This window comes from Drosophila suzukii, chromosome 2R (genome assembly GCF_043229965.1).
Source record: "Drosophila suzukii chromosome 2R, CBGP_Dsuzu_IsoJpt1.0, whole genome shotgun sequence".
In the NCBI taxonomy this organism is placed as follows: Eukaryota; Metazoa; Arthropoda; class Insecta; order Diptera; family Drosophilidae; genus Drosophila; species Drosophila suzukii.
Window position 1 is genome coordinate 9165626 of NC_092081.1, and position 27827 is coordinate 9193452.

The 27827-nt window shown below is 41.6% G+C and overlaps 3 protein-coding genes across 6 annotated transcripts in view; 1 reads left to right on the forward strand and 2 right to left on the reverse strand.

The window, feature by feature from the left end:
- Window positions 1-363: 363 nt before the first annotated feature.
- Window positions 364-2717, reverse strand: Syx6 (Syntaxin 6). The gene is made up of 4 exons (XM_017072148.4): window positions 2271-2717; window positions 2024-2181; window positions 899-1603; window positions 364-735 (listed from the first exon to the last, which is right to left on the reverse strand). Exons 1-4 carry the CDS (start codon window positions 2303-2305, stop codon window positions 659-661), a joined length of 975 nt encoding a protein of 324 aa, XP_016927637.3. The 5' UTR covers window positions 2306-2717; the 3' UTR covers window positions 364-658.
- A 732-nt stretch (window positions 2718-3449) lies between these two features.
- On the forward strand, window positions 3450-5441 carry LOC108009306 (phospholipid scramblase 1). Of its 2 annotated transcripts, none has more exons than XM_017073557.4 (5): window positions 3450-3589; window positions 4413-4583; window positions 4645-5036; window positions 5171-5314; window positions 5374-5441. In XM_017073557.4, the coding sequence occupies exons 1-5, from the start codon at window positions 3505-3507 to the stop codon at window positions 5401-5403; spliced, it is 822 nt and encodes a 273-aa protein (XP_016929046.2). In that variant the 5' UTR covers window positions 3450-3504; the 3' UTR covers window positions 5404-5441. The 2 variants fall into 2 exon arrangements, with proteins under 2 accessions (XP_016929046.2, XP_016929048.2); XM_017073559.4 differs by having other exon boundaries at window positions 4654-5036.
- A 227-nt stretch (window positions 5442-5668) lies between these two features.
- shn (zinc finger schnurri) overlaps window positions 5669-27827 on the reverse strand; it is a 52171-nt gene continuing 30012 nt past the window's right edge. The window contains exons 1-7 of one of the 3 annotated variants that reach the window (XM_017073556.4): window positions 24737-25381; window positions 13057-14624; window positions 12266-12997; window positions 12092-12199; window positions 8977-12029; window positions 8682-8908; window positions 5669-8617 (exon numbers count right to left, since the gene is read on the reverse strand). In XM_017073556.4, coding sequence (XP_016929045.3) covers window positions 6615-8617; window positions 8682-8908; window positions 8977-12029; window positions 12092-12199; window positions 12266-12997; window positions 13057-14577 — 7644 coding nt within the window. In that variant the 5' untranslated portion in view covers window positions 14578-14624; window positions 24737-25381 and the 3' untranslated portion in view covers window positions 5669-6614. Of the gene's footprint in view, window positions 8618-8681; window positions 8909-8976; window positions 12030-12091; window positions 12200-12265; window positions 12998-13056; window positions 14625-18120; window positions 18270-24736; window positions 25382-27827 lie in introns of those variants that run through there. The other 2 variants (XM_017073555.4, XM_017073554.4) reach the window with 2 other exon arrangements.

The window sequence follows — 27827 nt, forward strand, 5'->3', positions numbered from 1 at the left end:
TTTTTTGATATGTCAACTTGATATATGTTTATATTTCTCAAAGTTATGATCGTCAGTTTTGTTTAAGATATGATCCGAATTGATGACAATTCCGTGAGTATTCCTTTAGACGCCCCGTAAAAAGTTGTACATTGTTGCTTTAAATGATGAATTTAATTTATATATATATTTATATTTACTCAACTGCATACAAGTTTTTGCTAGATTTGGTTAGAGGAATTTCCTTAGACTCTTCGATAAATAACTCGTTTGATATTGGTAGGTCCATTTCGTGTATATATATGCAGATATATCCTTCGATGTATATACAGGTCAGTTGAAAGATCCTTTGGCCAAATCGGGAATGACAGAACTCTGGAGCACTTGGTATATAAGTAGTTAGTTATCTTTTATTACCCGCCTACATTGACTTTACATGATCATCTCTCCGTAGCTTTGGAATTACATTATACATATATATATAGGGGCTGGTAATAAATCTGGTTAAAATTTTTAAGTGTATATACAGCAAGGGAGTTTACTTGGAATATGCTGATAATTCGTCTAAATAAACATTATACGATTTGCATTTAAGAACCGGAATTAAAAACCAAGCCAAGTCTTTAAATAAATCTAATTTACACTAAATATAACTGATTTGGAAACAAAACGAAAGCAATTACAAAATAATAAACAAAATTATCACAAATAATAACAGCCCGGATAGGATAAGAATGGCGGCCCATTGTCGTTTATCTGTGGGGAGAAATGGATTATGTTAGTTAATTGTAAGGAAGAATACTTTATAGAGGCAATTGATTGGATATTTTAAGAGTGGATTACTAGTTTGTGATGATAGTATTTTAACTGATGTTCTTGCAATCCACTATCTAAATTCCAAGTGAAATGCCTTACTCACCATTATTCATATGCAAGACTTTGGCAACTTTCTTCATGGTCGTGTCCAACTTGGACTCTGTGGTATCGAACTCGTTCCCAAAGTCATCCAGCATCACCGCCTGCTCATCGAGCTCCACGCCAATTTGTCGCGAAACCGTCTTGAGGGTTCCAATCGAATCACTGATCATGTCCAGCTGCTCATCTTGACCCTGGATCATGCGCTGCTGTATGGACACCGTCTCGCCCACATACCTATGACTCGGGCTGTCCATTCCGCCGTTATGCGTCTGCCCATAATGACTGGGACTGTCCAGGGCGTTCTCCAGTTTGGAGTACTTGGTGCCGCTGTGGCGGGATGCAGCTGCCGCTGCTGCCGACATGGTTCCAGCTATGGTATTGGCCACCGCCTGACTTCCACTATTGATCAGCGAGTTGCCGTTGGGACACTCCACCAGATACGTGCGATCGTTGTGCGGATGCTGATGATACTCGTTGGAATTGGAATTCGAGTTGGGTATGGCGATGGAATGATTGTGATTGGGGCTCTGGCGATCGTTGTCGAGCAGTGGCTGGTGTGCGGTGATGTCTCTGTCCCGGCTCCGGTTCAGGCTCATCTTATCCTTCATCTGCTTGACCTCATCGCGAGTGTTATCGATGAAGTGGCGCCGGCTGGAGAGTTCACGGTTGTCGATCCGAAACTTGCTCGGATTCTTCTCAACAATGCGTATAAGTCGAAATGATTAGGGTTAAGGAGAAAACCATGGGAAATTATGGACAAATATAGTCGATAGGACCGACTTTAAGAGACCCGGTACTCATCATTTGTTAGAAGATTTGGCTATTCCTTAAAGATACATACTCATAAAAATTACAAGGATCAGATAAATTTTTGTAGAAATATATATATCGCTAGGACAGTATTGGATTGGTCATGAAGGTTCAAAATAAATGAAAGGCAAAAATATGTCGGGATTTTGTAAAGGTATTTCGAATTCTTCAGATTACTATGATGACATAAGAAACAGACATTAGAAAATGACAAGTAAAATCATATCTTCTTGTCAATTCATTTCACCCCCTTAAACGCTTTGACTACCGGGATAGGAATTGATTTTCCAATGGATTGCATTAGTGAAAAGGATATTGATAGTGTCCTCGAGGTCCTCGAGATCCCACTCGATGCTCCGTAGCGAGTTACGCAGCTCGGTGGTGGTCCATTCAGCCTCTGTTCCGCCGTTCTCGCCCAGCTCCCGCCAACGCAGATAGAGGCCGCGGGTCTTGTTCAGAGCTTTGAATACCTCGCTGAGGGGGGGTAAAAAAAATAAAAACAGAGTGATAAGTTATGGGGAAATTCCATGAAGACTGCAGTGGCCATCAAGTGGGGGACCTACTCCTTGACTACGAAAAAGGGATCCTCCAGAGACATGCCGTGTTCTCTTCTTGGTTCGAACGAAAATTAACACTCCTAGCAGTTTTTCACCAGCGTGGCGTACTTGACGGTTACTTTCATGGATTTTTCCGGGCGAAAACCACCCTCAAAATCCTAGGGGGATGCGTGGAAAGTGCAAGTTATTACCAACAAAACAAGGGGGGTTTACATCAAAACTTTAGCCAAAACGGAGCCAATTTATGTTTTCTATCTTTTTTAGCAGGAATTTCACAATCAACTGGGTTTTATCTTCGGCTAGAAGCAAAGTTTGCACAGCACGTTTATTGATTATTGCACTTGGGGCCGCGCCGCTTATCGCCCGATTTCTCTATAGATTCCGCTAATTTTGCTGGTTCCGCCGATGGCCCAGAGAACACTGTCGTTATTCGCGCTCCAGAGGCTGAAACCCCTTCAAGAACCATTGGCATTTGTTTACGCCGCTCCCGCGCCTGCGCACTACCAACTATTTTCTACCCCTTAAGAAACCGTTTCGAAAACAACCCGAAAATGGCCCAAAAAATTCCACAACAATAAAAGTCGGCCAAAGTGCCAGCACTATTTTAATTTTCATCGCTCACCTGCTGCTCGTCGCCACCTCATTTAGCAAACTTCTATCCAAGAACACGGTGACAGACTATAAATTTAAATATACACAAGACAAATTTGCATTACTTTCTTTAAATTTAACTTTTATTTTTGTTTTGCTGCCAACAAAATAAACCGTCACACTTGGTATGACCTAAATGCGTTAGAGAAAATTTCTCAAAATAAATTTAGTATATATCGTTAGCACTGAAAGTTCGTTACAAAATGTGGGGCAACTCTATTTTTAAAAAATAATGGAGTTAATTTTTCAGTGTTCTTTAAATACATTATAGCTTACATACAAAAAAACAAGGTTCTCATAAATTATCAAATAAAAATAAATGTTGAGACGTAATGTCTCTACCAGGAAACAAAGTAATAAAGCAAATGTAACTTAATCTTTAACCTATCGAGTTTTAATTATTCCCACTTGAGAAACTCATTTGACTACATATTTAATGAAAAGTTTCTAGCTGCTTTGAACACTTTAATATGACCAACAGTCGTACTCCTATCAAGTATAATATTTTTACTGCGCGACTGCCACACTAACCACCGTTATCCGTTTTAGTTATACCCGCTGTCAAATAGGTTTGAAAAGTGCTTTGAAAATGTTGCAAAACGACGCGGTGCGGACCTTGCAATATGATAGTGAGATTCGCGTGGCCCAGCAGCCAAGTTCCTCAGAACCCAGAGGTAAATTAGGGATTTAGTTTTTAAAACCAAATAAAAACTTTGGGTGAATCACCCATGGACAATGGTAACTGCCTTGTTACCAACTGATAAGCGGTGCACCGGATTAATTATTATTGGTAGCGAGTGTGTCACAGTTCGACGCAAATATGCGACTACAAGTTGGCTATATCTTATCTGGCGTTTTGTTGTGGTCTCGGTTCCTCAAGTGCCTTTGTTTGGGACGATCGAAACGACCGATCAAAACTGTTAACAAAACCAAACCCATGAACTTATCTGTATTCCAAGAGGTGTAATAAAATAATAATGAGAGTAAACTATCCCTAGTTTCAAAGAGTCACCCGAAAGTTGAGAAACCCGAAAAGCTATTACCGGTTAATGCTCTATTCCAATATAAATTGCTTTGAATAAGAATCGTACCATTTGAATATTTAAGGCAATACGCAAAAAAACAATAGATATCAGTTATTGGATTATGAAGTTCAACAACCTGTTTTGTTAAATGTATAGGGTAATAAGCAAGCACAAATAAATTATATTATATTTTTATATTATAGAATACTACGCTTTTACAAAAAACTTTTTAGAACTAACTGATTTAAAAGTTATGATGTATCCATGCTGTACATTATATTAAAATCATTAACATCTAGAATTCAATTTTTTAAAGAAAACTACTACCGAAAAATATACATTTGTTAAATAGTTTTTGAATATTTAAAATTATAATAATATTGAAATTCGGGGTTTTTTTTTTACTTTTATCAAGAGTCTGGAAATATTTGAACCACCTTTTAATTGGATCCATTCTTTTATTTTCTTTCAGTTTATGACTCCCATATCAGCATTACTTCACAGCCGCGACCGGAGGCTCCCCGCATCCCTTTGCCTATTGCCACAGTTACGGGCAGCCGGACTTTTATTCCCCTTTCCGGATACGATTGCCTAGCGGATCTGCCATCGGTGCATATTGAACAGACATTCGAGCTGAACGAGGGTTTGTAATCCTAACTATACCATACATCTTTAAGAGCTTATAGTGTTTTATTGTTCTGTAGCTCTAACAGGAGTCTCATCGGAGAATCGTTATGTGGTGCGATCCCCATTGGGTGATGCCATTTTTGCGGCCAGCGAGAGCTCTACAGAGAAAAATCGACTCCTCTGGGGAACAGGAAGACCCTTCCAGATGCACCTACTGGATAAAACACATCAGGAAGCTCTAGTTTTCAGAAAGAAACTAGCGCTTGGTTCACTCTGTTGTCAGCCAAAATGCTTGGAGATTTGGATACCGCCTGGTAATGTGCTGGGGAGAGTGGTGCAGTCACCAACTTTCATGCAGCCGGAGTTCTATATCGAGGATGAAAGCACCGGACAGCCTGTGTTTTGTGTGGAGGGTCCTGCTAACTCAGGATTCTGCTGCTTCTGCCTGCCCAGAGAGTGTTATTTTAAGGTTGGTATAAAATCCCAACTATAATAAATTATATATTAGAATCGTTAAAGAAGTTCTGAACTAAACATAGTTCTTCACTTCTCAAACAGCTATTTAATTCATTTAACATAATGTATATGTTTTCTCCCTTGTAGATCCATTCGGGTGGCAATATGAGGGCTTCCATAGACCACAAATGGCTTACCAGCAAGTCGCAGTACACCACAAATATTTACTTTAGTGACGTAAAGCTAACAGCCAAAGAACGGGCTTTGATATTGGGATCAGCCTTTTTACTGGTAATTAGTTCCCAAGAAATACAATATATAACAATAATGTTAATTTATATCTCTTACAGGAATATTTGTACTTCCAAACCCGCTTCTAAACATTACAAATTAAATAAACCTTGTATATTCACATTGATTTCTTTATTTTTTGTCATTTTTTTGTATAAGATTTTATGTTTGTTTGTGTTGTTTTTTTTCAGTTTTTTGATATATTTTACAATAATGTAATAGATCACTTCATTTACTTGTTGTTTAACCACATACATACATTCAAATATATATAGGTATATATCTATGTGTATATATATACGTTGCTACAGCTCTTGCCATAGCAGTTTGTACAATAATTTTCATTTATCTCTATCAACTTTGTGTAGTTTGTTTGACTAACCTACCGCTTAATGCATATATGACAACATATTGATTATTTACAGTTTCCTATTCTTCATCATTTCGTTTTTCTTCTGCCAAATACAAAATTAAAACAAACAATTAAAAGAGTCTCGTGGTCTCGTCGTTTTAAAAATTAAAACAAAACTAGGGTTATACATAATTTCTTTTCAGTTGCTCATCTTAACTTGAAGTGATAACAATTTGAAATAAGGAAGAACTATGTGATTTTCAAATGATTTAATTTGGATTTGGACATGGAAAACCAATATACTCAGTGTGGGTGTTCTGGTTCCTTTTGGGTTCATTATTGGGGCTAGGCCTTATAAATAACACACTTTTCTCGCTCTCGGCTCGTTACATTTGTAGATAGACTCACAGCACTTCAGGAGTTTTTGCATTTATGCATTTCGAAAACAAATTATGTTTAAATGTATATAATATATATCGATTTATACGTGTGCCTGTTGGTTGGCTTATAACTAGGGCTAGCTGATGACAATTCCTTAAACTAAATACTTAAGAGACAGATCGAAACAATCTGCATGGTGACTGGGAGACTGCCTCGTCGAACCGAATAATAAGTTGTATAAGATTCTTTTTCGGCAGTTCCCCAAGAGTGTTTACAGTGGAATAGCTGACTCGCTTATCTGGCTCTCCTATCGTTTGATTACGATTTGCGATTAGCCCAAAATTAGTTGGGACCATCACTGAAGAGAGGTGGGTCTTATAGGCTAGCTCTAGAGTAAGTTGTGTGTGCCCAAATGCGATATGCTTAGACATTTGATATGCGCTCGTTGGAGGTGGTTTGGTCATGGCGTCCCTCGCTGGAATTGTAGACGGCGTACTGACTGGTGTCCAGGTGGTAGACCACAGGATACTGATAGCCTCAGCTGGGCTGCAGCATGTACATATACTGTCAGTTGCTGGCCGCTGCCGAAGCAGCCACGGGAACGGGCACGGGAACAGGCAACTCCTGGCCAGAACGAGCACGCTTCTCGCCACCGCTCTCTGCCGGATTATCGCTCTCCTCGCCCGTGCTGCTGAAACTGCCTGGCAAACGACGCTTCAGGCTATGGTTCAAGCCGTTGGCCACCGTTTCATCCTCGGACATGGAGCTGGCACGCTTGGGTGTGTTGCCAGCACTGTCGTTGTCCAGCGAAGCTATCGCCGAAGCAATAGCAGCACTAAAGCCATCTTCGGACGCGCTATCCTGCGAGACAGGACCTGTTGCATCCTGGGCCAGCTGCATCATTCCAGAGGGTGTGGTATAGCTACTCAGTTTGCTCGGATCCTTCTCCAGCAGTTTCTGGGCCAGCAGCTTCAATGATATTAGCGAATTTTCACAATCGCTGGTATCAATTTCAGTAAGACTAATCCCAGCACGTTCAATTTCGGCGTAGGTGCCAAATGGCAGCTTCTGCAGACACTCCAGCTTCTGTACATGCGTCTTGGAGCGCAAATGCTTTGCCAAATGGCCATGGATGCGAAAGGCGATCTTGCAGTCGGTGCATTCGAAGGGGCGTGGATTGGAGGTGGTTGGAACACCGAACGTCGAGGTCATCATAACCTTGTTTTTGTGCGCCTCTGATCGCTCATGCTTCTGCAGATGTCCTTGCGTGCGGAAGGATATGCTGCAAGGCTCGCACTTAAACTTGCGCTCCATGTAGTGAATGTTCATGTGCAGAGTTAGCTGATGTTGCCGCTGGAACGTCTTGGCGCAAATGGTGCAGGTTGGACGCGCATCGCCTGCGAGGGGAGCTGATGGCACTGCACGGCCGTAGGATACATGCTGGAGATCGCTGCTCTTGCTGCTGGGCGTGGAACCGGCATTTTTAAAGCCATCTTCGCCCACGATCACTGTACGCTGGGTGGGCTGAGCTACGTTGACGCTGGCGCTGGCTGAAGATGCCACAGGAGTAGCTGTTGATGTGGTTGTTACAGCAGCCACAGATGTTGTTGGTGGTGGTGGCGGATTTCCAAGTACTCCACTGAAGTCATTGGCATCCGGTTGCTGCACAGCAGCGGGCAAATTAGCATTATGTGGTTCCACAATATTGGGCTTCTCCTGATCCGATGGCGTCTCGATCTCCTCCTTTTCTTCCTGTGCAACTTTAGCTGGAGCTGGCGTCGGAATAACTGGAGCAAGTACAGGAGCAATAGGTGGTAGCTCAACAGTTTCTGGAGTTTTTACTTCGTGGACTTCAATGCTAGGAACCTCATTTATGCTCATGACGGGCCGACTATTGGTGGTAAATAGGGTGCTACTGCTGCTGCTAAATACGGGAGACGCCGCAGTGTACAAAGTGTTGATGAGATAGCTGCGGCAAAATTGACTCTGCTTTATCTTGGCTTGGTGCAGTGCATGCTCCTTGATGTAGGTCTGCAGTTGGACGTCCTCGCCCTCCGCCTCGTGCTTGGCCTGCTCCTCCATCTCAGCGGATATGCGCACCTTGTCCGACACTGAGATTAGGGTCTTCATGAAACCATTTGCGTTGCCAGAGCTGCCGAAGATCACATCGTGCATCTGCTGGGCCTGCGATTTGGGAAGGTCCTGGACGGGCGGCGGAACTGGTGACGGTGAGATGGCAGACATGGAGCCACGCGGCTTAGTGAGATCCATGGGTGCACTTTCCTCGCTGGCCCCGCTGCGTTTCGGCTTCGACTCCTCCGGGTTGGAATAATACTGTTCCTGCTTTTGGTAGTCGAACGGTGGCTTGGGTGATGTGAAAGAGCACACCAATCTCTTGGGCTGCGAGCCCGAAGAGCCAATACTGTTTGCAGGACTAGCTGCCGGAAGAGGTGTATCATGCAACTGTGGATAGGGCGACACGCTCGGCGGAATGGGCGGCGTCATCGATAGCGATAGCAGGCCTCTGGCTGCCTCGTGCTCTTTCAATCGGGACTTGGATTCATCCGTATCTGGGGAAAAGGTTTTGATAAATTAGAAAGATAGCCTATGGAAATGAAAATGATCTTCTCTTACCACTACTTTCCGATTCATTGTCACTATAGTCATCTGAATCAGATTCTCCTGCCATCGACGACGTGCGTCCTCCTGCCGAAGTGGATGACTGCTGATCAAAGTCCATGTCCACGTCCAGGAACTCGCTATCGGGTGGCATTGGTCCCGGATTGATGCCCAGTTCAATGCACTTCTTGAAGTGAGTCTTTGATTGCATGTGCTTGGTTAGGTTGCCCTTGGTTTTGAAACTGTGTAGGAAGAGAGAGGTGCTTATTTAGTATACTTTCAAATATAACAATAAAACTCAATAACTAACCTGAAATTGCAGTGGCTGCATGTGAATGGCCTCACGTCCGTGTGGGTGCGAATATGCTTCTTAAGCATCGACGGCTTCTTGCACCGAATGCCGCATTCAGAGCAAACATATCTTCCCCTTCCTCGGCCACGGATGTATGTGTAATCCTCGTGAGACTCGTAACCACCCACCAGGGGCTGTCCGGACGGACTTGTCTCCAGCTTCTTGGCCTGCGCCTCCTCGTTCGCCTTGGCCGCTACATTCGCCTCGCTGAGAGCGGCAACTGTGACAGTTGGTGGTGTCTTCAGAGGCCCTTGATAAAAGGCACTGCTACTGGATGACGTCGAAGTAGAGGAAACTGTTTGCTGGGAGGCGACCAGATTGTAGCTTAGCTTTCCTGATCCAGCCATTGCTGTAAGGGTACCATTCCCCAGCATCCTTTGACGTGAGTCATAGAGAGCCATAACTTGCTTCAGTTTGAATCCAAGTGGATGCGGCTGGTTCTCCTCGCACACCTGCCACACACTATACATTGATAGTTTGTGCATTCCGGCCACATACGAAGGTTGCGGGCAATTCACCGTACAGTAAAACATCTTTGTGCTGCATTTAAGACCCAGATAGGTGTAGGCATGTCCATTGAGATACAGTTGCACACAGGATTTGGACGGCCTCGGAGTCTCTGGCGAGATCAGCGGCAATGTATTTGCTGTAGGCGTAATACCGTGATGGCGTTTTGGCGTAAAGGTTCCCGGCTTTAGTGGCAAGCTAGTGGGTCGGAGGAACTTTGACTTGGCCGATGACGAAGAACTGGCAACGGGATTGGTTTCCTCCGTATTATTTCCATTGGGTGTCTCCACATGTAGCGGTGTTAAAGGCGACTCCTGCTGCTTCCCAGTAATCACATTTTCCAGGTTGAAGTGACGCACTTCAGGTTCCGTGGTCTTCACATTATCAGCCATGCGAAGAAAGTTAAATGGTGCCTTCTTCGGCGTCTCCTTACTGTTCCATTGAAGAGCTTGGCGTTGGGCAGGCGTGGGTGGCTGACGACTGAATTCACTAGGCACATTTTGAACTCCACCAAATGGCGATAAAGCCTTTAGTTCACCTGTTGCGCCTCCCAAGAGTAGAGGGCTGGGTTGCTTGCGGTTTGGACTACGTCCTCGACTGGAGGGAATCGGCAGCTGCAGCTGTTGCGGTGGCGGAGGAAGCAGAGGCATTTGTGGCGTTAAGCTTCCGGGTCCTGGCATTCCGGGCACATGAGGAATTGGTGTGACGGGTGTGCTTTTATCCCCACCGCTCATCGGTGGCAGCGTCAGCGGATTAAAGGCAGTTATCGAATTAATGGGTGGAAACTGAAAGTGCTGCGGACCCGAACTAACGCCGAGTAGTCCACTGCCACTAACCAGTGCCATTAGCTTGCGCTCCTTACTCGATGATCCTGGTTCGTTGTTGGTCTTAACTGACACGTCCTGGAAGCTTCCACCGGACAGCAACGGAGTTCGAATCATCTTGGGGCTGTTATCCAAATCGGGGCACTCCGAGATGGGAATCATGCTGCCCCCCGAAGAGGTGAATCTGCGCAGTCGCTCCTCCTTAGAGGACTGCAACTCCGGAACAGTATTACTGTTATTCTGGTTGTTAAAGGAAAAGTTAAAATTTGTGGTTTGCTGAGACGAAGAAGCCACAACCATATCGTTGGTTTTGACACGCTTGGCTGGCTGAGCTTCAAACTGTCGATCCTCGTGCATTTTTGTAATAACCACCGAGTCCTGGGCCTTCCGTGGTGCATTCTGTTGTGCATAGTCGACAAGGGGTGTTTTACCCAATAAAGGGCCTGGCGATGGCAGTGGTGCATCCACAAATCGGAGGGCTTCAATCTGAGTGACAGGAGCAGATATTGGAGCAGGAGCTGCAGCTGGAGTAGAAGCAGTTACAGTAGGGGCTGTTACGGTTGAGGTCCTCGCTGGCGTTTGTGCTGCACTCAGGCGACTTAATATCTGACTGCTCCTCTTCGTATTCAACTGCGAAAAGGCCAACTTGGCCAGAGATAATGGATTCTTTGAGTTGGCCATGTGGCTCTTCAGCTCCGGCAGACTTAACGACATCGAGTTGGAGCGAAAGGGTGAAGATGCCGGACTCATTGGAGCACTGGAGCTCGCATCCTGGCAGTAGGTGCTGTTGTGCAGCTTCAGTTCGTCCGCGCTGCGGAACTCGTTCGCGCAGATGGGACACGAATAAACAGCGTCATCGCCCTCGCCAATTGGCACTGCCAATCCTCGGGCATTCAGCAACAGATTCTTGATGATCGAGTTGTTCACCTGGGCAATGGGTGGTGCATTTTTGGAGCCGCTAGCAGAATTCACAGATGTCGCAGGAGTGGGTGGTGCAGAGTTGGAATTTAAGGAGCTCACAGGCACTGTGACCATAGTTGGTTTGGGCTTCGCTGATAGGTTTAAAGGCATCACATGCACTGCCGTTGCCGGTTGCTCGTTTTTGGCCACCGGCGTTGCAGGATCCTGGCGATATTGCATCGTTTGCATGGGGAGCGGGGAGGGCGGGGGCGGCAGTTGTTGCTGCTGCTTCACAGGCGTTGTCATCGCCGAAGCAGGCTTATATGTATTCCTCTTAACCAATCCATTTGGAGGTTCTAATTGCTGCTGTTGCTGCTGCTGGTTCTCCTGCTGCTGTTGCATGTACGTATAGTAGTTCTGCTGCTCGAGCTGCTGCTGTTGGATAAGCTGTTGTTGCTGCTGCTGCTGAAGTTGCTGTTGCTGCTGCTGTTGTTGCTGCTGCTGCTGTTGCTGCTGTTGCTGCTGCTTTTGGACAATGGCCTGTGCCAAATTCACTTTAGTCTCGCGCTCTGGCATCTGGGCATTGATGTTGTGACTGTTGTTTGCATGCAATGCCGCCGGATTGCTGTTGGCTGCATTGTTGCTGTTGGCATTGTTGAAGCTGCGGGAACGACTCAACTGCTTGGGATACTTCTTCTGCAGCAATAACTCCTTGTTCTCCACAATGGCTTCGTTTTGAGAGATCAACTTGGAAATGTGCTCCTGTACTTTGGCCACATTCTGAAAAAGATAAGGCTCATATAAGTAATACATCGATAAGAAGTTTTTACGGAAACACTTACTACTTGCATGCCACCACTAGAGCTGGCAAAACTGCTGAGATTGGCGGCGGGCGTGGGAGTGGAAGGCGCTGTTGCTACATTGGAGGCCTGGCTATTAGCTCGCACCAGCTGTGAGTAATAAAAATTTCAAATTAGAAATAATATTCTCATTAAAGAAAACAATTCTTAACCAACCTGTTGAGGCGGCAGACTGGGAGGCTGTTGCATTGGTGGGGGTGCCTTTACTAATGGTGAATGTTGCTGCTGCTGTTGTTGTTGTTGCTGCTGTTGGGCCAGGTGGATCTGTTGCAGTTGGAATTGCTGAAGGACCAGCGCATGCTGATGAATGGCAGCGGCCGCTGCTTCTTGGTTGTAATACGGAGGCTGCCCTAGATAATAAACTCCACCAGGTGCCACCGGCATGGCGGCCAACAGCGATTGCTGTGCCAGCAGGGACTGCTGCTGCTGCATCTGCAACTGAATCTGGTGCGAGTTAATGTGGTGCTTCATCTTCATCTGCGTGCTGGGCGAGAGAGTGGGATGTGCCAGCGATGGCTGTTGCACCAGGGGAAGCTGAATCGACAGCTTCTGCTGAGCCATCTGATGTTGATGCTGCTGCTGAATGTGCAACTGCTGCTGCTGCTGTTGCTCCTTGCTGCTGCCGGGCACGTACAACGCGGCATTATGGAACTTGGGTTTATATGGCTTGTAGTCGATCGACGGTCGATGCTGGGCAGTGGCCGAGTGAAGATTATCCGCGGTGGTGGGTGGCAAAGTGCCTGCAGCCGGCGAGCCCAGCGGCAATTGTTGCAAGTGCTGCGGGAGCGGTGGCTGCTGAATGTAGGCACTTTTTGCGGCAGACAGAGTGGAAGGCGAGGGTGTGGGCGAATTCATGGGCTCGTCGTAGGGCGATCCAGCGCGACTTGGCTGCAATAAATCAAGAAATTAGCTATGGTTTTGATGGGAATCTCATTTGTTAGACTTACCAGCTCCGAACTACTGTTGCTCAGCTCGGCATCCTGATCGGACAGACCATCATCCGCATCGGCTGGTACCTCCAAGCCCCGAGCTCTGGCCGCATGCGATCTCGAGCGGCAATGCTTGTACAAATTGCTCTTCGTCTTGAACGCAATGCCGCAGGTGTCGCACGGATAGGGTCGCTCGTTGGTGTGGGCCCGTATGTGCTTCTCCAGCACCGAAGGCTTGGCACAGATCAGATTGCAATAGGTGCAAACGTAGCGTCCGGACTTCTCACCCACTGGATTGGCCACAGCTACTCCTGGACTCGCCGTTGTTGGCTGCGTCACTTGCTGATGCTGGGCAAATGTTGCCGGTGACAGAGTGGCATTTGCTGCATAGTTGCTATTGCTGTTCGTGTTGCTGTTACTGAGTGGCGTTCGCGTTCTTGCCGCCGCTTTGTAGCCACTATTGCTGCTGCTGCTACTGCTGATGATGAGACTCTCCTCTTGACCAATGGCATTGACATGATTGCTATTTACAAAATTGGCACTGAATTCATGTGTGGCTGCTGGCGGCGGCGGCGGCTGATGTTGATGTTGCTGCTGCTGCTGCACTTGCTGGTGGTTTTGCTGTTGGGTCATCAGATGATGGTGGTGACCATTGGCCAGCGGCGCTGGCGGTGGCGATAGCGAACTGTTTGAGGAAAGCGATGTGGTGCGAATGGCATCGCCACTTGGATGATGGTGGGCACCACCGCCGCCATTCGTTGCATTCCCGCTCTCCACCTCGGTGGTGCTGGCCAAGCGTTTGAACTTTTTGTGCAGATAGCGTGAAATATTTGACCAATCCCCCAACGGAGCCTCATCGGTGGCGGGTGTGGCATTTACGGTGGTCTGCTGGCTGCCAATGATGCTCGTGTTGGCCACATTCGGAGCCACTGGCTCCTGATTGCTGCTGACTGCTGCCATCTGTTGTAGCGTCATTTTGCTATCACTTAGATTTGCTTTATCTCTACACTTAAATTCATAATTATTCTCACTAATACTATTATCACTGTGGTGGTTGTTGTTGTTGTTATTATTATTTGTATTATTGTTGTTGTTGTTGCTGATGATGTGGTTGCTGTTGTCAACAGTCGGCAGCGGCAACTCGCTTAGTTTATCTCGTGTGCTTGTACTGGGTTTGCTATTGCTATTGCTGTTGCTGTTGCTATTGCTACTAGCAACATCTGTTGCTGCTGCTGCTGCTGCTGCTGCTGCTTTGGAGGCGTTTAATGGGGCTGATGTTGCTTCTGTTGCTGCTGCTATGTTGGCTTTGCTGGTTGTTCTCTTGGTGACTGTTGTTGCCGTTGCAGTTTCCCGATATGTTTGCTTCTTGGTTGATGTTGCTGCTGGTGTTACTGCTGTTGTTGCTGCTGTGGTTGCTGTTGCTGCTGCTGCCGCTGCTGCTGCTGCTGTGGCACGTCGCGTATTGTTCACTTTATTGGTCTTGTACTGTTTGCCTGCGGTTTTGTAATGCTTGGCCGTTGTGGTTGTTGCATTTTCCATATTATTATCGAATTTATTACCCTGTGACGTATTTGCAGCGGGCTCATCTATAGCGAAAAGAGAAAAAAGAAATCCCAAGTTAATTCAATGTATTACGCATAATTTAATTTTAATGTCAATGCTAATTGATACATCCATGATAAGCCCATTTATACATTGGTTTCCCTGCTCCATGCCCGATAAAAATCTAGCTAACAATGCGAATGACCAAATCAAGTCAACTGTTTTGCTGCTGACCAAGAACTTGGACAAGTTGCAGTGCAATTAAATATTTATTTTAGTTAATACACGCTTTGTGTCAACTTGCAGCTAATAGACCCCTTTCGCTTCGAATCAACTTTGAATAATTCAAGTGCACTTGCGTTTTTCGCTTGGGTTTCCCAAGACGTGTTTCCTCCCCAATGTATAGTTTTATTTTCAGCCACACATTATCAGCTCTAATTGGGGCTCAATCTTATCAACGCGTAACCGAGAATGCCAGATACTGAGCACGTTAATTCCGCCAGCGGCGATCCATCCACCAGGTGAATCACAAATTGGCGAATTCCTGTGCACTATTGAAAATCAATTTCCCACTCTGTGAACGTGTCAACATCGATAAAGCACACAGTGGCAAAAATATATTTGTAGGTTTAAACCCAAATATGTATGTATTTTTGCCTTCTTTTTTTTTAATCAACTTTCTATTTTGAATTCCCAACTTAGCTAGGGTTCAGGCCCCACCTGCTGCAGGCAAAAAGGCAGACCAAAAAAAAATAAGATTCAAAAAAATAATCCAAGAAAAGTGACAACTGAAGTGTAATGACTGGGTGTCACTGGCGATTCGTTTGTTGTTGGGGGCTTCCTTATCACACAGCTCGTGCACACATGTGTGACAACAGTGCGTATCAGTATTATAAAGCTGATGGCAGGAGATTATAAATGAGCTTATACAGAGTTGCCAAATATTAAGAGAGAAAACTTGAAAAGATAACGTCTATAAAGTAGATTTTATAAATTCTATTTAAAGTTAATTTTGTATTTATATATAGGCAATTCTATTAGATTGGGATAGGGGAAATATAACACATAACTTTCAGAAATTAGATTATAATAACTAATGATAACTTTAAACATGCACAGCTGTGTGATAACCAGAACCCTGTATTTTTTGATAAGCGTATTTGAGCACCGTCAACTGCTGCTATTTTTATGGGCCCCACTGTCTGCATATATTATATGACTCGGTCGTCGGGCGATTAGTAAGCCGGGGCAGTTCTCAAATCACAATCGCGCGCAGACCAACCGAGAGACTCAGAAAAAATACTCACTGGCAACCGAGTTGGGTCGCGTTAATTGACTCGACTGCGACTGTTTAGCATTCAGCGTTATTATTATACACATTATACGGCATTATGCGATCGCAGCGACTCTCGTCGCGTCCCAATGTTTACTCAATTTGTTATCAGTACCTCGGCTATAGGGCTTTCAAGCCGTGCGACCGCAAAAAAAAAAAAGAAAAAAAGAATTGCCCAAAAGTTCCATTGATAATGCAAAGCTCTATATATATACAGGGTATATATATTCGGTAAGTGTGTTTGCCAGATTCATTATCGGTTATCAGTGGGGACTATCGTGTGCCTGAGTCAGAAACAAAGCCCCCGATAAGCGTTCCCCATTGTAACCCAAGTGATCGCCAATTTGCTGAACTGCAGACGCGTTGACGTCAGTTATCCAATATGTATTCGTATATGGCTATCAGATTGTCAACTTGTTGGGCAATTAAGTGACATTCGCTAGTGATTAGCTGCTTGGGGATCCAAACCCCAATTACATAATCACATGTAGTAAATATGTGTATGTACTCAACTTATTAATAAAACGAGTGAGTAGGTCAATTACAAGGCGCCAACTGCGCCACTACTGAAATATGTATGTGTAGCGATTATAAGGCATGCGTTGTTTGTTACTAAGAAAAACAAAACCCAGCAGCACAACAAGAAAAACTATTTTGACTAAATAGTCCGCGCAAAGTCCAGTATAAAAAATTTAACCCCCTAAAAAAGTTCAGATTTGTAGAATTTTTATATAGTCATTGTTTTGTATTTCAAAGTTTGTTTTTAACATTTATGGGTTCTTTATATATTTTTTCTAAAAAAAATTTACCAGAAATAAGATACAGCTTTAAGCACGTTTCTTATAAATACATACTCAAAAGATCCACAGTATTTAAAAAGTAAAAGTTTTTAAAAACATTTTGTTTTTAAGTTGAAAACTACTGAAGTTCAACTGTACACAATCACGAACTAAACTAAATTATACAGCAAGACTGGCGAAACTAAAGCCATCCACAGTCACAACAATATAATAAAGTCAAGCGGGAATACGGAAGATAAGCTAATCAGAAAGAGGCGCTTAATAAAACCCCAGCAATTAAAGCAAGAACACTCATATTCCAAAGATACCCAAAGTACACAAAGCGCAAAGTGCACTGTGACGTTTAAAGATCTTTCACTTTACTTTACACCATTATTGTTATTATTGTGGGCCACGTAAATCCATTTGCCACAGCCGTCAAGTAAATATTAATATGACATTTTCGTTATCACGAATTTTTTGTTTAACGATTTGGGGGTTCTAATTACGCCTGTTTGCCAACATTTTGAGGCGTGAAAACGCCAAGTAAACGTGAAACACATGGGAACGTATTTTCATATAGAAACTGGAACTGCATTTGCATTGGCATTTTCATTTGCATGCACATTTTTATTGAGCCAGGCGAAAAACAATTGCCCCTGTGCAAAGTGCAATAAATAAAGCGCTATGGCAAATAATCAAACAGGGCTAGGTACACTACAACAAAATGTTTTTCATTAAGTAAGTGCAAGTAATTTTATGAAGGTAACAAATAAATAAATATTGAAAAAAAAATTGTTATTATCAATTTTGAAATACTAGAAATAATAAAGAACAATATTATTTTAAATTGGTTTAGATATACACTTTGATATTGTGCACAAATTCTCTAATTTAATTTTGACATTTATTGTCTTCGTGTAGAAAAGCCCGATTGTCGGTTCATAATTTGTTGCAAAAATTGAGCGCACGCTATCGCCTACGTCACAAGTGCATTTCGCGATTGACGGAGTGACTGAATTCGAAAATATAATAAAACAAAAAAAATATTGCTAAAGCACCTACACAGAGAGATAATGAAAAATAAAAACAAGAATACGACGAGGTGCGGCAACGGCGCCACAAAGTCCACACATCTGTCTGACGGTCAGTCTGTCACTCCGTCATTCGGTCATTCCCTCAGTCATCCATTCACTCATTCCCCCGTGACGACGACGTCATCACAGTGCAAAAAGCACTAAGCACTCGCCCACTTGGCAATTGTTTATAATTTATTAGCGAGCAGCGATTTTACAGCGGTGGCAAAAAAAAAAAACGTAAAGTAAAGTATAATACGTCAAATTCGCGGAAAATATTCAGAAATTCCAGTGAGCTACGAAACGCCCGATAAAAGCGACGAAAACAGACAAACGGTAAAGAGAAACATACCCAAGTTTAATTGTGACCACACGCATTTTTCGATCTGCCCCGCTTATTTGCATAGTTATTGTTGTTGCTAATTGGCGAAACGCAACAATTGAAAATGCACGGCGAGAAAAAATCTGGCGGCGCAAAAAGCAAGAAATCGAAAAGGCGACAATCGACAATCGACGACAACCGACGCGCCTGAAACATTTAAGGCAACTAGACGAGGCGACCAGCGAAATTCATTCAGAGTGTGCTCAGCGTGTGTGTTTGTGTGTTGTGTGTGCGAAAAGAAAACGAAGAAGCGACCGAACGGGGCAAAAACAACAAGTAAGAAGTCTAAAGTCGACTTATTCGAATACCGTAGTACCCTAAATAGAGGGAAGGGGGATGAAGGTACATAGGTATAAGACCTTAGAAATAAGAAATATGAAAAATAAGATTAACTTTATCAACAGCTTCAGCATCTTCAAAACAATAGAGTCTTATGCTTTTTTTTTAACTAGATTTCTATATTAGTTTTAATTATTTTGTAATACATTTAGAAGCCCGTATACCAAAATGTTTTGAAGTATCCCTTAAAGATCCTGAGATCCGTCATATTTCTCATATCCATTTTTTTTTTTTTTTTTTTTTTTGGAACTAGATTTCTGTTTTTGTTCTAATTACTTTGTAAGACATTTAGAAGCCCGTATACCAAAATGTTTTGAAGTATCCCTAAAAGATCCTGAGATCCGTCACATTTTTCAAATCGTTTATACAACCTTTATATTTGTTGGTAAATTCAAGGAGATACAAATAAAAAGACTTCTAAAAATGTGGTTATAAAAAAAATGGTTATAAGGTTATGTCATAAACTTCAATATTACATGGATCGTATAATGACAAACTGTTATAATCTTGGTTTTTCTGTGTGTTGTATGCAACAGTTGTCAATTTTTTCTAAGTCATTATTCTATCTATTTTATTTCTGAAAGACCCTTTCTTTCAGGGAATATTATATACCCATGATATTATTGGGTTACTGGGTGTTTAAAAGGCGCGACGTCAGCGCAGCCAGCAGAAAAAAGTACAATAATCAAATAATTGCGGCAGCTTCGTCGTCGCCCCCCGCACAACACACACACACACTCGCACACATGGGCTCTCAATCTCCGCACACACAGTTGCAATTGTCAATCAAAAGTAAGCACAGGGTCGCTGCTTCTTAAACAGCTTTTGATTTTGCGGCAGCCACTGAGAAGTGATCAAATCAAGCAAAAATTAAGAAAAAAAATAAAAATAAAGCAACAACAGGTGACGCGAAGTACGAAGCGAAATGAAATGAAACGAAACGAATCGAAATGAAAGACTGTCGCCAGCCAGTCAGACGTTGTTTTTGTTGTTGTCACCCCCCAACACCCCTCCCCCACCTTCACTCACCTATTGTTGATTACGTACGCCTCACACACACACACACACGCACGGTCCGTAAAACACGCGCACGCACACAAACAAACGACCCCATCGACGACCACATTCCCCCGCACAAATATGCGAAATTTTGCTGACTAAGGAAGGTCTGGGGAGCACCAGGCAGAAAAAAGCAAACAGCACAAAAAAAAAGAGGCAAAAAGCACAACGCGATAACAACAAAAGCATTTAACAGCGTAGAAGCACAAAACGAAGCAACGGAAAAAGTGATAATAAAATAATAATTGCTACAGCGCACACCGATCGCCAGAGAGAGAAAGAAAGAGAGCAGGCCAGAGTTGCCAAATGAGCTGAGAGAGTGGCCCCATCCCCAGCCCCATCCTCACCCCCCTCCCACTCATTCAGCGCGATTTTCTATCTGAGTTCCAATTTAGCTATTAATTAGCCAAAAATAAGGTATAATTACCGGTTTCTGATTTTGGATATTTTTAATTGATTTCTTTATGCAGAAGTGTTTTAAAACAGTAAATGTTAAATTTGTTAATAATTTGGTTACCAATATTTTTTATAAATATTTTTGGGTTTTGATTTTAGACCAGCGGTATGAAACTTCCTGTTTCAGAAAGCTCTGCCGCCACACGAACAACGCACTGTACGACGCAAATTACTTACAGGAATAAAATAATAATTTAATTGTGTTCTGTACTAAATTTCTTCATTTTATTTCATTTTAATTAAGATACAATTCACTTTCAAACGATTTGTTAAAGTGTTTAGTCCTCTAAATTGCAACTAGTTGAAGGAATACTTCTAGAGGTTTGTCAGAGTCCTGCATTTAAATCTTCAAATTAATTTCAAAGCTTAAATTATAATAATTTTCAACATTTTATTTTAAGGAAATACACCTATTACTAGCTGTTTTTTGATCTAGCTCGGCAACACTGTTTGCCATGTGGCGATGAAGCCCCACAGCCAGTGCTCGCCCTCTCTCTCTTTCTCTCCCACTGGGGAACATGACTAACCAAACAACTTGACAACACTGTCGGGGGAATTTGTTGCTGCTTTTGAGTCAATTCATAAGAAACGAGGAAACCCGCCGCCATATCGTTGTCGCTGCCGTATTTATTTTTGTATGTACGGATGTATGTGCATACAACTGTGTTGGTGTGTTGGCATGAGCATGAATCAAGTTAAAAATTTTAATAATTTTGCCCGATGTTGTGGCTGAAAACGAGTTTGGCTTGTTGAGCTTGTGTGCAGTGGTGTGTGTGTGTGTATTGTATTGGAGTGCGGCTACTTGTTTTCTTCATCATTCTGCTTCTTCTTCTTCTTTCTGCTCCAGCTTGGACACTGCGATAATACTTTGCACTCATACAAAGACGAACAGAAGAGCTTGATAAGCGTTTTGTGCGCCATCTCTCTCTCTTTGAAAACGTGGAGGATGGGGAGGGGGGGAGGTTGGGTATGGGGGGCTGTGACGTACCCGTGTCTCATTGTTATTGTTGTTGCCCACTCAGCCGTGGTGAAGTGTTATAGGAAATCAAATTAAGGCGATTAAAGAGCGAGTGCACGCGCTCTTGAAACGAAACAGAGAAAGAGGATCGCTCTTGCAGGAAGAAGAAGGGGATTGAGCTGACTACTTGAATACCCTACAGGTAATCGATACCCTACCCTACTTTACTTGTTCCAATTACTAGATCATAGAATTAATGGATGATACAACATTATAATGTTTTTTAAGTGACCTTTCTGTTAAAACTTTATGTCAAATATTTGTTCTAGAACCTTTTAGTTGTTAATAATAATTAAAGACCCCCAGGGCACCCGACACAACTTATATATTCCAAGAATTGATAAAGCTAGGGACAAAGACATTATGCTTTTGAGCAGAACTTTGCCATTTGCTGATAAGTTTGAAAGCAATTCGAGCCAAGTCAGTAAACAGTTTCTTTTATTTATTTACTTAGAAGGGGTTTCCAGTGCTGCATATTGATATAAACAAACACAGCGACCAACTGGTGATATATTAGGGGGAATTGCAAAAACAATTCCCCAAAAGTATTCTGACGTTGGTTTTTTTTGACTAATCGGAGGTACTTTACGTGGAATAGATTTTCGGTTTCGGGGGGCTTATCAGCTGACAGGGCCTGGATTCTTTTGTCAAGAGTGAAAGGTCAAGGTACGGCTTTGGCTATTGATAAATAGATAAGATATATTCTTAGAATTCATATGTGTGATGTGTAGGGTAATTAAATATATGTATAAGAGTCTTTGCAGGAGATCCAAATCGTTTATCTCCGCCCAAATGAGTAAGCAATATTATAGGTAATTTGGCATAGAAAACTAAATTCTCGGCATATTATACACTTTTCACATTAGCACGGAAATTCCCAAATTTCTTTGACGTCAGCAGAAGAAATTTTGTAAAATTTTTCGAGAGGAAAAATCATGTTCGAAAAGCTTTCCGATGGCCAAGGTTCCTTGGTTACATATATTTAGGTAAATATCTGTATAAACAAAATTGATTTTTGGCATAGCGAAACCGAACAGAACCGAATACTATTTTGCAATTTCTCAAGCATTACCATATAGATTTATGGATTTGTATTTTGCTGCAGCGGTTCTCAAATATTTATGACAACAATCAGGCGTTGAAATTGGGCCAAACCGAATGGAAGATTAAATAAATTTTTATTCGACCACTTATTTAAAAGTTAAATACCGATCGTTCAGATAGAAAAAAGCATTAAGGAATTCTGCGAAGCTAAAATTTTTGAAATAACTTAAAATTTATTTGCAAATATTAATTATGATTATTGCTTGGGGGCATAACACTTAGGGGCGTGAAAGTCATAAATATAAAATGAGTTCAAAGTAAAAAAAATCATTCCGTCTCTTCATTCCGCAAACTTGTGTAAATCAGCAAAGGTTCAACTGAGAGTCTTATAAATAGACGAATTCGTGGCCAAAAAGTGTTAAATAATTGCCAGGCCAACAATTTTTTGTTTACACACAAAGCTAAATAAAAGAGGATCGAGGAAAGCAGACGAAATCGTTCGATAATTTTTGTTTATTTTTATTTTCCACTGTCTTTGACTTTTGGCTTGCTTTCTGGCTGATAGAATTTGATTTTCTCGATTTTCTTGATTTTCCATTTTGTTTTGGTGCCGCCGCCTCGCTAGAAATGTATTTTTAAATGCTCCAACTACGTAAGACGACATTCAAGTGTTTTATTTTAGACAGTAGACGGTATAGAGCCAAGTATCCGGCTATATATACACACATCAGAGTCTATATATCTGCATAAATATTTTTAGTTGCCTGTATTGGCCTTTTGCGTTAGCACATTTTTGTTAAAAAAATTATCTATTTGTTTTTGCTTTATGACAGGCAAATGGAAATCTCGAATCGATTCGATTATGCAATGTTGTGCAGCCCATAACGATCACAATTCAATTTCGCCACCATGAATCTTGAGATACTCTTGATCTTTGAAATTTTATGGCGCCGTTAAAGCAAAAGTTAATGAGAGTTTTTCTCTCTAATGTCACGTTATGCTTTGTATTGCGGGGGCTAATTAAATTAAACTGTTTATAAATACTTCTGCTCTGTCAACGGCCGCCAAAAAAAAAACTATTTGAGAAAAGAATCTCCAAATCGTGCATTCGAGCGCAAACAAAAATGTTTCCGAGCGCCAAGCCATCAAAATAATTTTTCACAAATTGTGTGCGTTGTTCTTTCTTAATTTTGTTTCTTTTTTTTTTCATTGGCTTTCTGCTTGTCTTGGCGTTTTGGCATTTGAAGGACGGAAATACGTTGGCGGCGTTGTGAATTTTTGCATATTAGCAAAAAGTGAGAAAAATAAATAGCCATAAATACACTAAATTTTGATAAATTCAAAGCGCTTACGTAGGCAACTTAGGGGAGCCATTGGATTGATATTGATTCGGTTCAATTCGATTCGAAACGAGCCGATGAAATGTATGCACAGGCATGCGCAATGGGCGTGAAAAAAATGGTAACTGATTTCCAGACTCGGACCCAAAGTATCTGCATCTGTATCTGTGGCTTCCAAGTATCTGTTGCTCTGCCGTTGTGTTGTCAAGGTCATGACTGCTCTTTAGGGGTTGCCCAGCCGATAAACATGTGTCGTCATTCCCCAGGCAGCAGGGCATTCCTCAAAACTCACGCAAAGAGCCGCACACAAAAACACAAGCGCACAGCATTAAAGGCGGAACGTATTATAACTGTTGCATGTTTAATTGTTCGCAAAACACTTGAGAGTAGAGCCAAGACCCTGAGATATTGTACAGTGAAACTTCGTTATTGGAAGTCTGAGATATTTGTAGTACTTGGTTTTTGGGTTGCTAAACTAATATTGAAAACTATTCGCGGAAACTTTATAATGTTTAAAAATGATATGAAAATAATTGATATGATATTGATATATTTGAAGATGTACTGTTAAGGATTTATGTTTAAAATAAGTCTTTAAAATAACCTTAAAATATTGTGGGTATTTGAATCCATAGAAAAATAGTTTATGACTTAAAAAACTTCAGTTAGATATTTGTCATTCTAATTTTTGAAGGGTTTCTTGTATTGTTTGAAGTACATTTTTCCTCTACATAAGATGATCATGATGATTACGTTTATGATTGTTCTAGTTATACAATAAAACTTTAATTCTGGCTCTACATAACGTGATCATGCAGGCTAAAAGGGCTTGTCATGATGATTATTTATATAATTTTTAAGATATTTTAGGTACATATAACCCATGGAAACATTGTTTTCTCTTGACGGATCTGTGTGAATTTTGGTTGCAACTGCTTTGAGTTGTTCTAGAAGGTCTCACTGTGGCGGCAAGAGGGATACGGATACCGATTCCATCTGAACGCCCCGTGGTGCAGTCTTAAGTGGATTTCCACCTTAAGTTGCATTTGTATTGCTGTTGTTGTTGCTGTGCACGTTGCACATAGCCACGTTTTGTTGTTATTGCCGTTGCTGCTGGCGTGTCAATGACGTTGCAAGCCTTTTGTTTGTCTTTTTACCTAGCCAGGTATCCTGGCGCCGGCTTAATTTACGGAAAAGGTAAAAGGTAAAGCGCAGGTAAAACGCCTCAAAGTAGTTCAAGTCCAATCAGCATGCTCTCTCGCTCTCACACACACAGCGTACACATGGAAGCACACCTTTACCCATACTAATGCAGAGATTATCCACTCACCCGCACACGTTGTTGTTGCTGTTGTTGCCGTACAAACTAACACTAATCTGATATACGTATGTATGTATTGCGGCCCGGCCGCGGGGTTGCCCAGATTTTAGTGTTGCTTCTTCTATTGTATTCTCGAGAGGGGGATCTCTCTTTCGACTTTTGTTTATTTTGAAATTTCACAGTTTTTCTTGGAATTCCTTGCTCTTACTCTTGCTCACTCGCACACGCACTTATTCACTCGCTCTTCTTCTTATGTTGTTGCTGTATTATTTTTGGAGAGAGACTTTGAATTTTGCACTTTGATTTCATGTGTGTTTCGTTTCATATACTATTTTCGCTTTTGCACCGCTGCTAATTAGCATATTATGACATTCATTTGGCTGTAACCTTTTCCTCTTCGCCTCCTCCTCTCTTTTGCACACTTTTTCGCGCTATGATCTAATTTGATTAATACAAAACTTGTTGTGGCGGCTGCACTCGCACTTCTCGCCCACACACACTATTTTATGCACAAACACACGCGCGTATTTGCCGTTCTTTTGTGGTTTCTTGTTTGCCTTTTGTTTATGTTGCGCTGCGTTGTTTATTCCGATTCCGACTTATTCGAATATTCATCGTCGAAATAGCATAGCCGCGCCGCACCGAACAACCGAATAACCGACAACCACACCGAACGACGAAAGATCGAAGAATGGCGGGCCTCGAGAGTTTTTTTCGACGCCGGCAGCGACGCGGGCAGCGCAACAGGCAGCGACGCCTAGCTTAACCCTTGGGCGCCCGAAAGAGCAGTGTTTCTGCGAGGTAATCAAACTCAACGCAGGTGTCAACTCTGCTCTAAAGATCGGTTTAAACTTTTAAGATCTACCTTGATAATGTTTTCGACCATTATCAGTTGGTAACTTGTTTGACCCGCCACCATAAAAATTTGTTTTTAATATCTTCTCAATTTATCTCATTCGTTATCAAAACTTTTAGATAACACCGTCATGGGTAAATTATACAGTAGTAAAAACCTGTTTCTAGAAAGCTTTATTACTACTTATGTATTTTAATCATTGGTTTATTATTCTATCACGTGATCAACTTTTTGTTTTGGATTTTATTCTTAAGAGATAAATATTATTTTATTAACGCCCTTACCGGCTTTTTTTTATTAGTAATTTTCTAAGAAATTCGTGATAGTTTTTAGACAAGTTATCATCTTGCAAGTAATAAAAACGGTTTTTTTTGACTTAAGTAAGAAGAAGATTGCAGTATTATAATAGCGTGAATAACTTTTATAAACAATGAGTGAGGTTGTAAAACATTTTGTTATCTGTCATTTTTCTACGGCTTACCCTCAAGGGTTAATAGAACCGATCAACTGTTTCGCTCTGTCAAACGTCATCGTGTGGGCAAATATAGTTGTGCCTATTTTCGCACTGCACCCCAAAACACAATTAATTCTAGCAATTAGATATTCATGTTTGGCGCTTAGCATATCGTTTTCGCTTATGTTATTCCGTTGCATCATCATTTAACGGTTGGTTAGCTTAACCCCACAGTGCCTGAACCGCCCCTGGGCGAATGATTAACAATAACCGGCAAGAACAAGAACAACGTGAGGAGAAGCAGAACACAACAGAAACAACAACTGAAGCAAGTGAACTGGCGTCGCCAAGTCGTCGCACTATGGGGAATTTGACCACTTTTTTTGGCCAAAACCCATTTTTTAAAAGTCGTTAAAAATAGGTTTTGTTTATCAGAATGCATCAGGATAACATCAATATCTAATGTTACTAACAGAAAAGTTTAACAGTACGCACCACTGTTAAGTTATCAGCTGTTAAAGCCTGTTTTTATTTCAACGAGGTGGCAGCGCTGGTAAAGCGCCTATTATTCTTAATAGTTTAAATTGTCAAAAAGTGTAAAATTAAACATAGCTCTGAGGTTTTTGAAATACCATCCAATCAGAGGGACTTGTAACTTGTGTTTGTGACCTTAATATTGTATTTATTGATTGTGGTGCTCGTATATTCGTGTTCTAGTTCTAACCTCAAAAAAATCAAAATCTTTAAGTTAATTTGTATTTTTAAATAGAGCTACAAAGTGATTCCAGCTGTTTCCACCTCTGAAACCTTTTTTATCTTGTAGAGAATTTAATTCTCATTGAGCTCGGTTAGTATAAAAGTGCACTTTTGCGCACTTTCTCTAAAATTTAGCTTTAAAGACCTCTACCTAATATGGTATATTTTCCTCATTTTTGTCTGGTAAATGCCAGTTTCGATGTTATCTTAAGAAAAACAGTGTGCAGTTATATTTCTTATTAAATAACGATTATTTTAAAATTATTTTACAACATCATTTCACTTACTTAACGTTGATATATAGGATTTTAGTATTTTTGTTAAGAATTATAGTGATCACAATACAAAAAATTACAATTTCACTAAAAAAATGGGAAATAAAAAATGCCAACATTTTTTTTTTAAATCAATTTGGTCTCTTAAAAAAAAATTCAAGAAAAAAAATTTTTTTTATTTTATTGACAAGAAAAAAAATTTTTTTTGTCTTAAAAAAAAGGCGGGACCACGCCCATCTTTTTTTAATTTACTTCCTTTAAATTTTATATACTTAATTCTAAAAACAAAACTTTTAAATGTTGCTTTGTTCTTAAGTTATTAATTAATGCCACAAAAAGTGAGCAAATTCCCCATAGTGCGTCGGCGTCACTCTATGTGTGTTTGTGTGTGAGAGAGAGCGACTGTTGCGTCTGCGAGTGTTCTTATCGCATGCTAGCTCTTTCCCCCTAACGTGATTTTCGTGCCCCAGCAGACATATGGCGCTGTTGCGCTCTCTTTCCACGAAATGAGCAAAATCACTTTCCTCCTCCCCTCCCCTAAACATCTCTTCTGCTTCTTCTTCTTCTTATAATACCCTGTACTCAAAAAGTATGCTATGATTACTTTAATATCTCCAAGCAACAGGAATAATACACTAATTATTAAAATAATTAAGTTATCTACATGGAAAAGATAAAATTTAACATTTTTATTATCTTAAATTAGCTTAAAAATTATAAATATGTTTAGGTCAGCGATTTATTAAAGTCCGTTCTTAT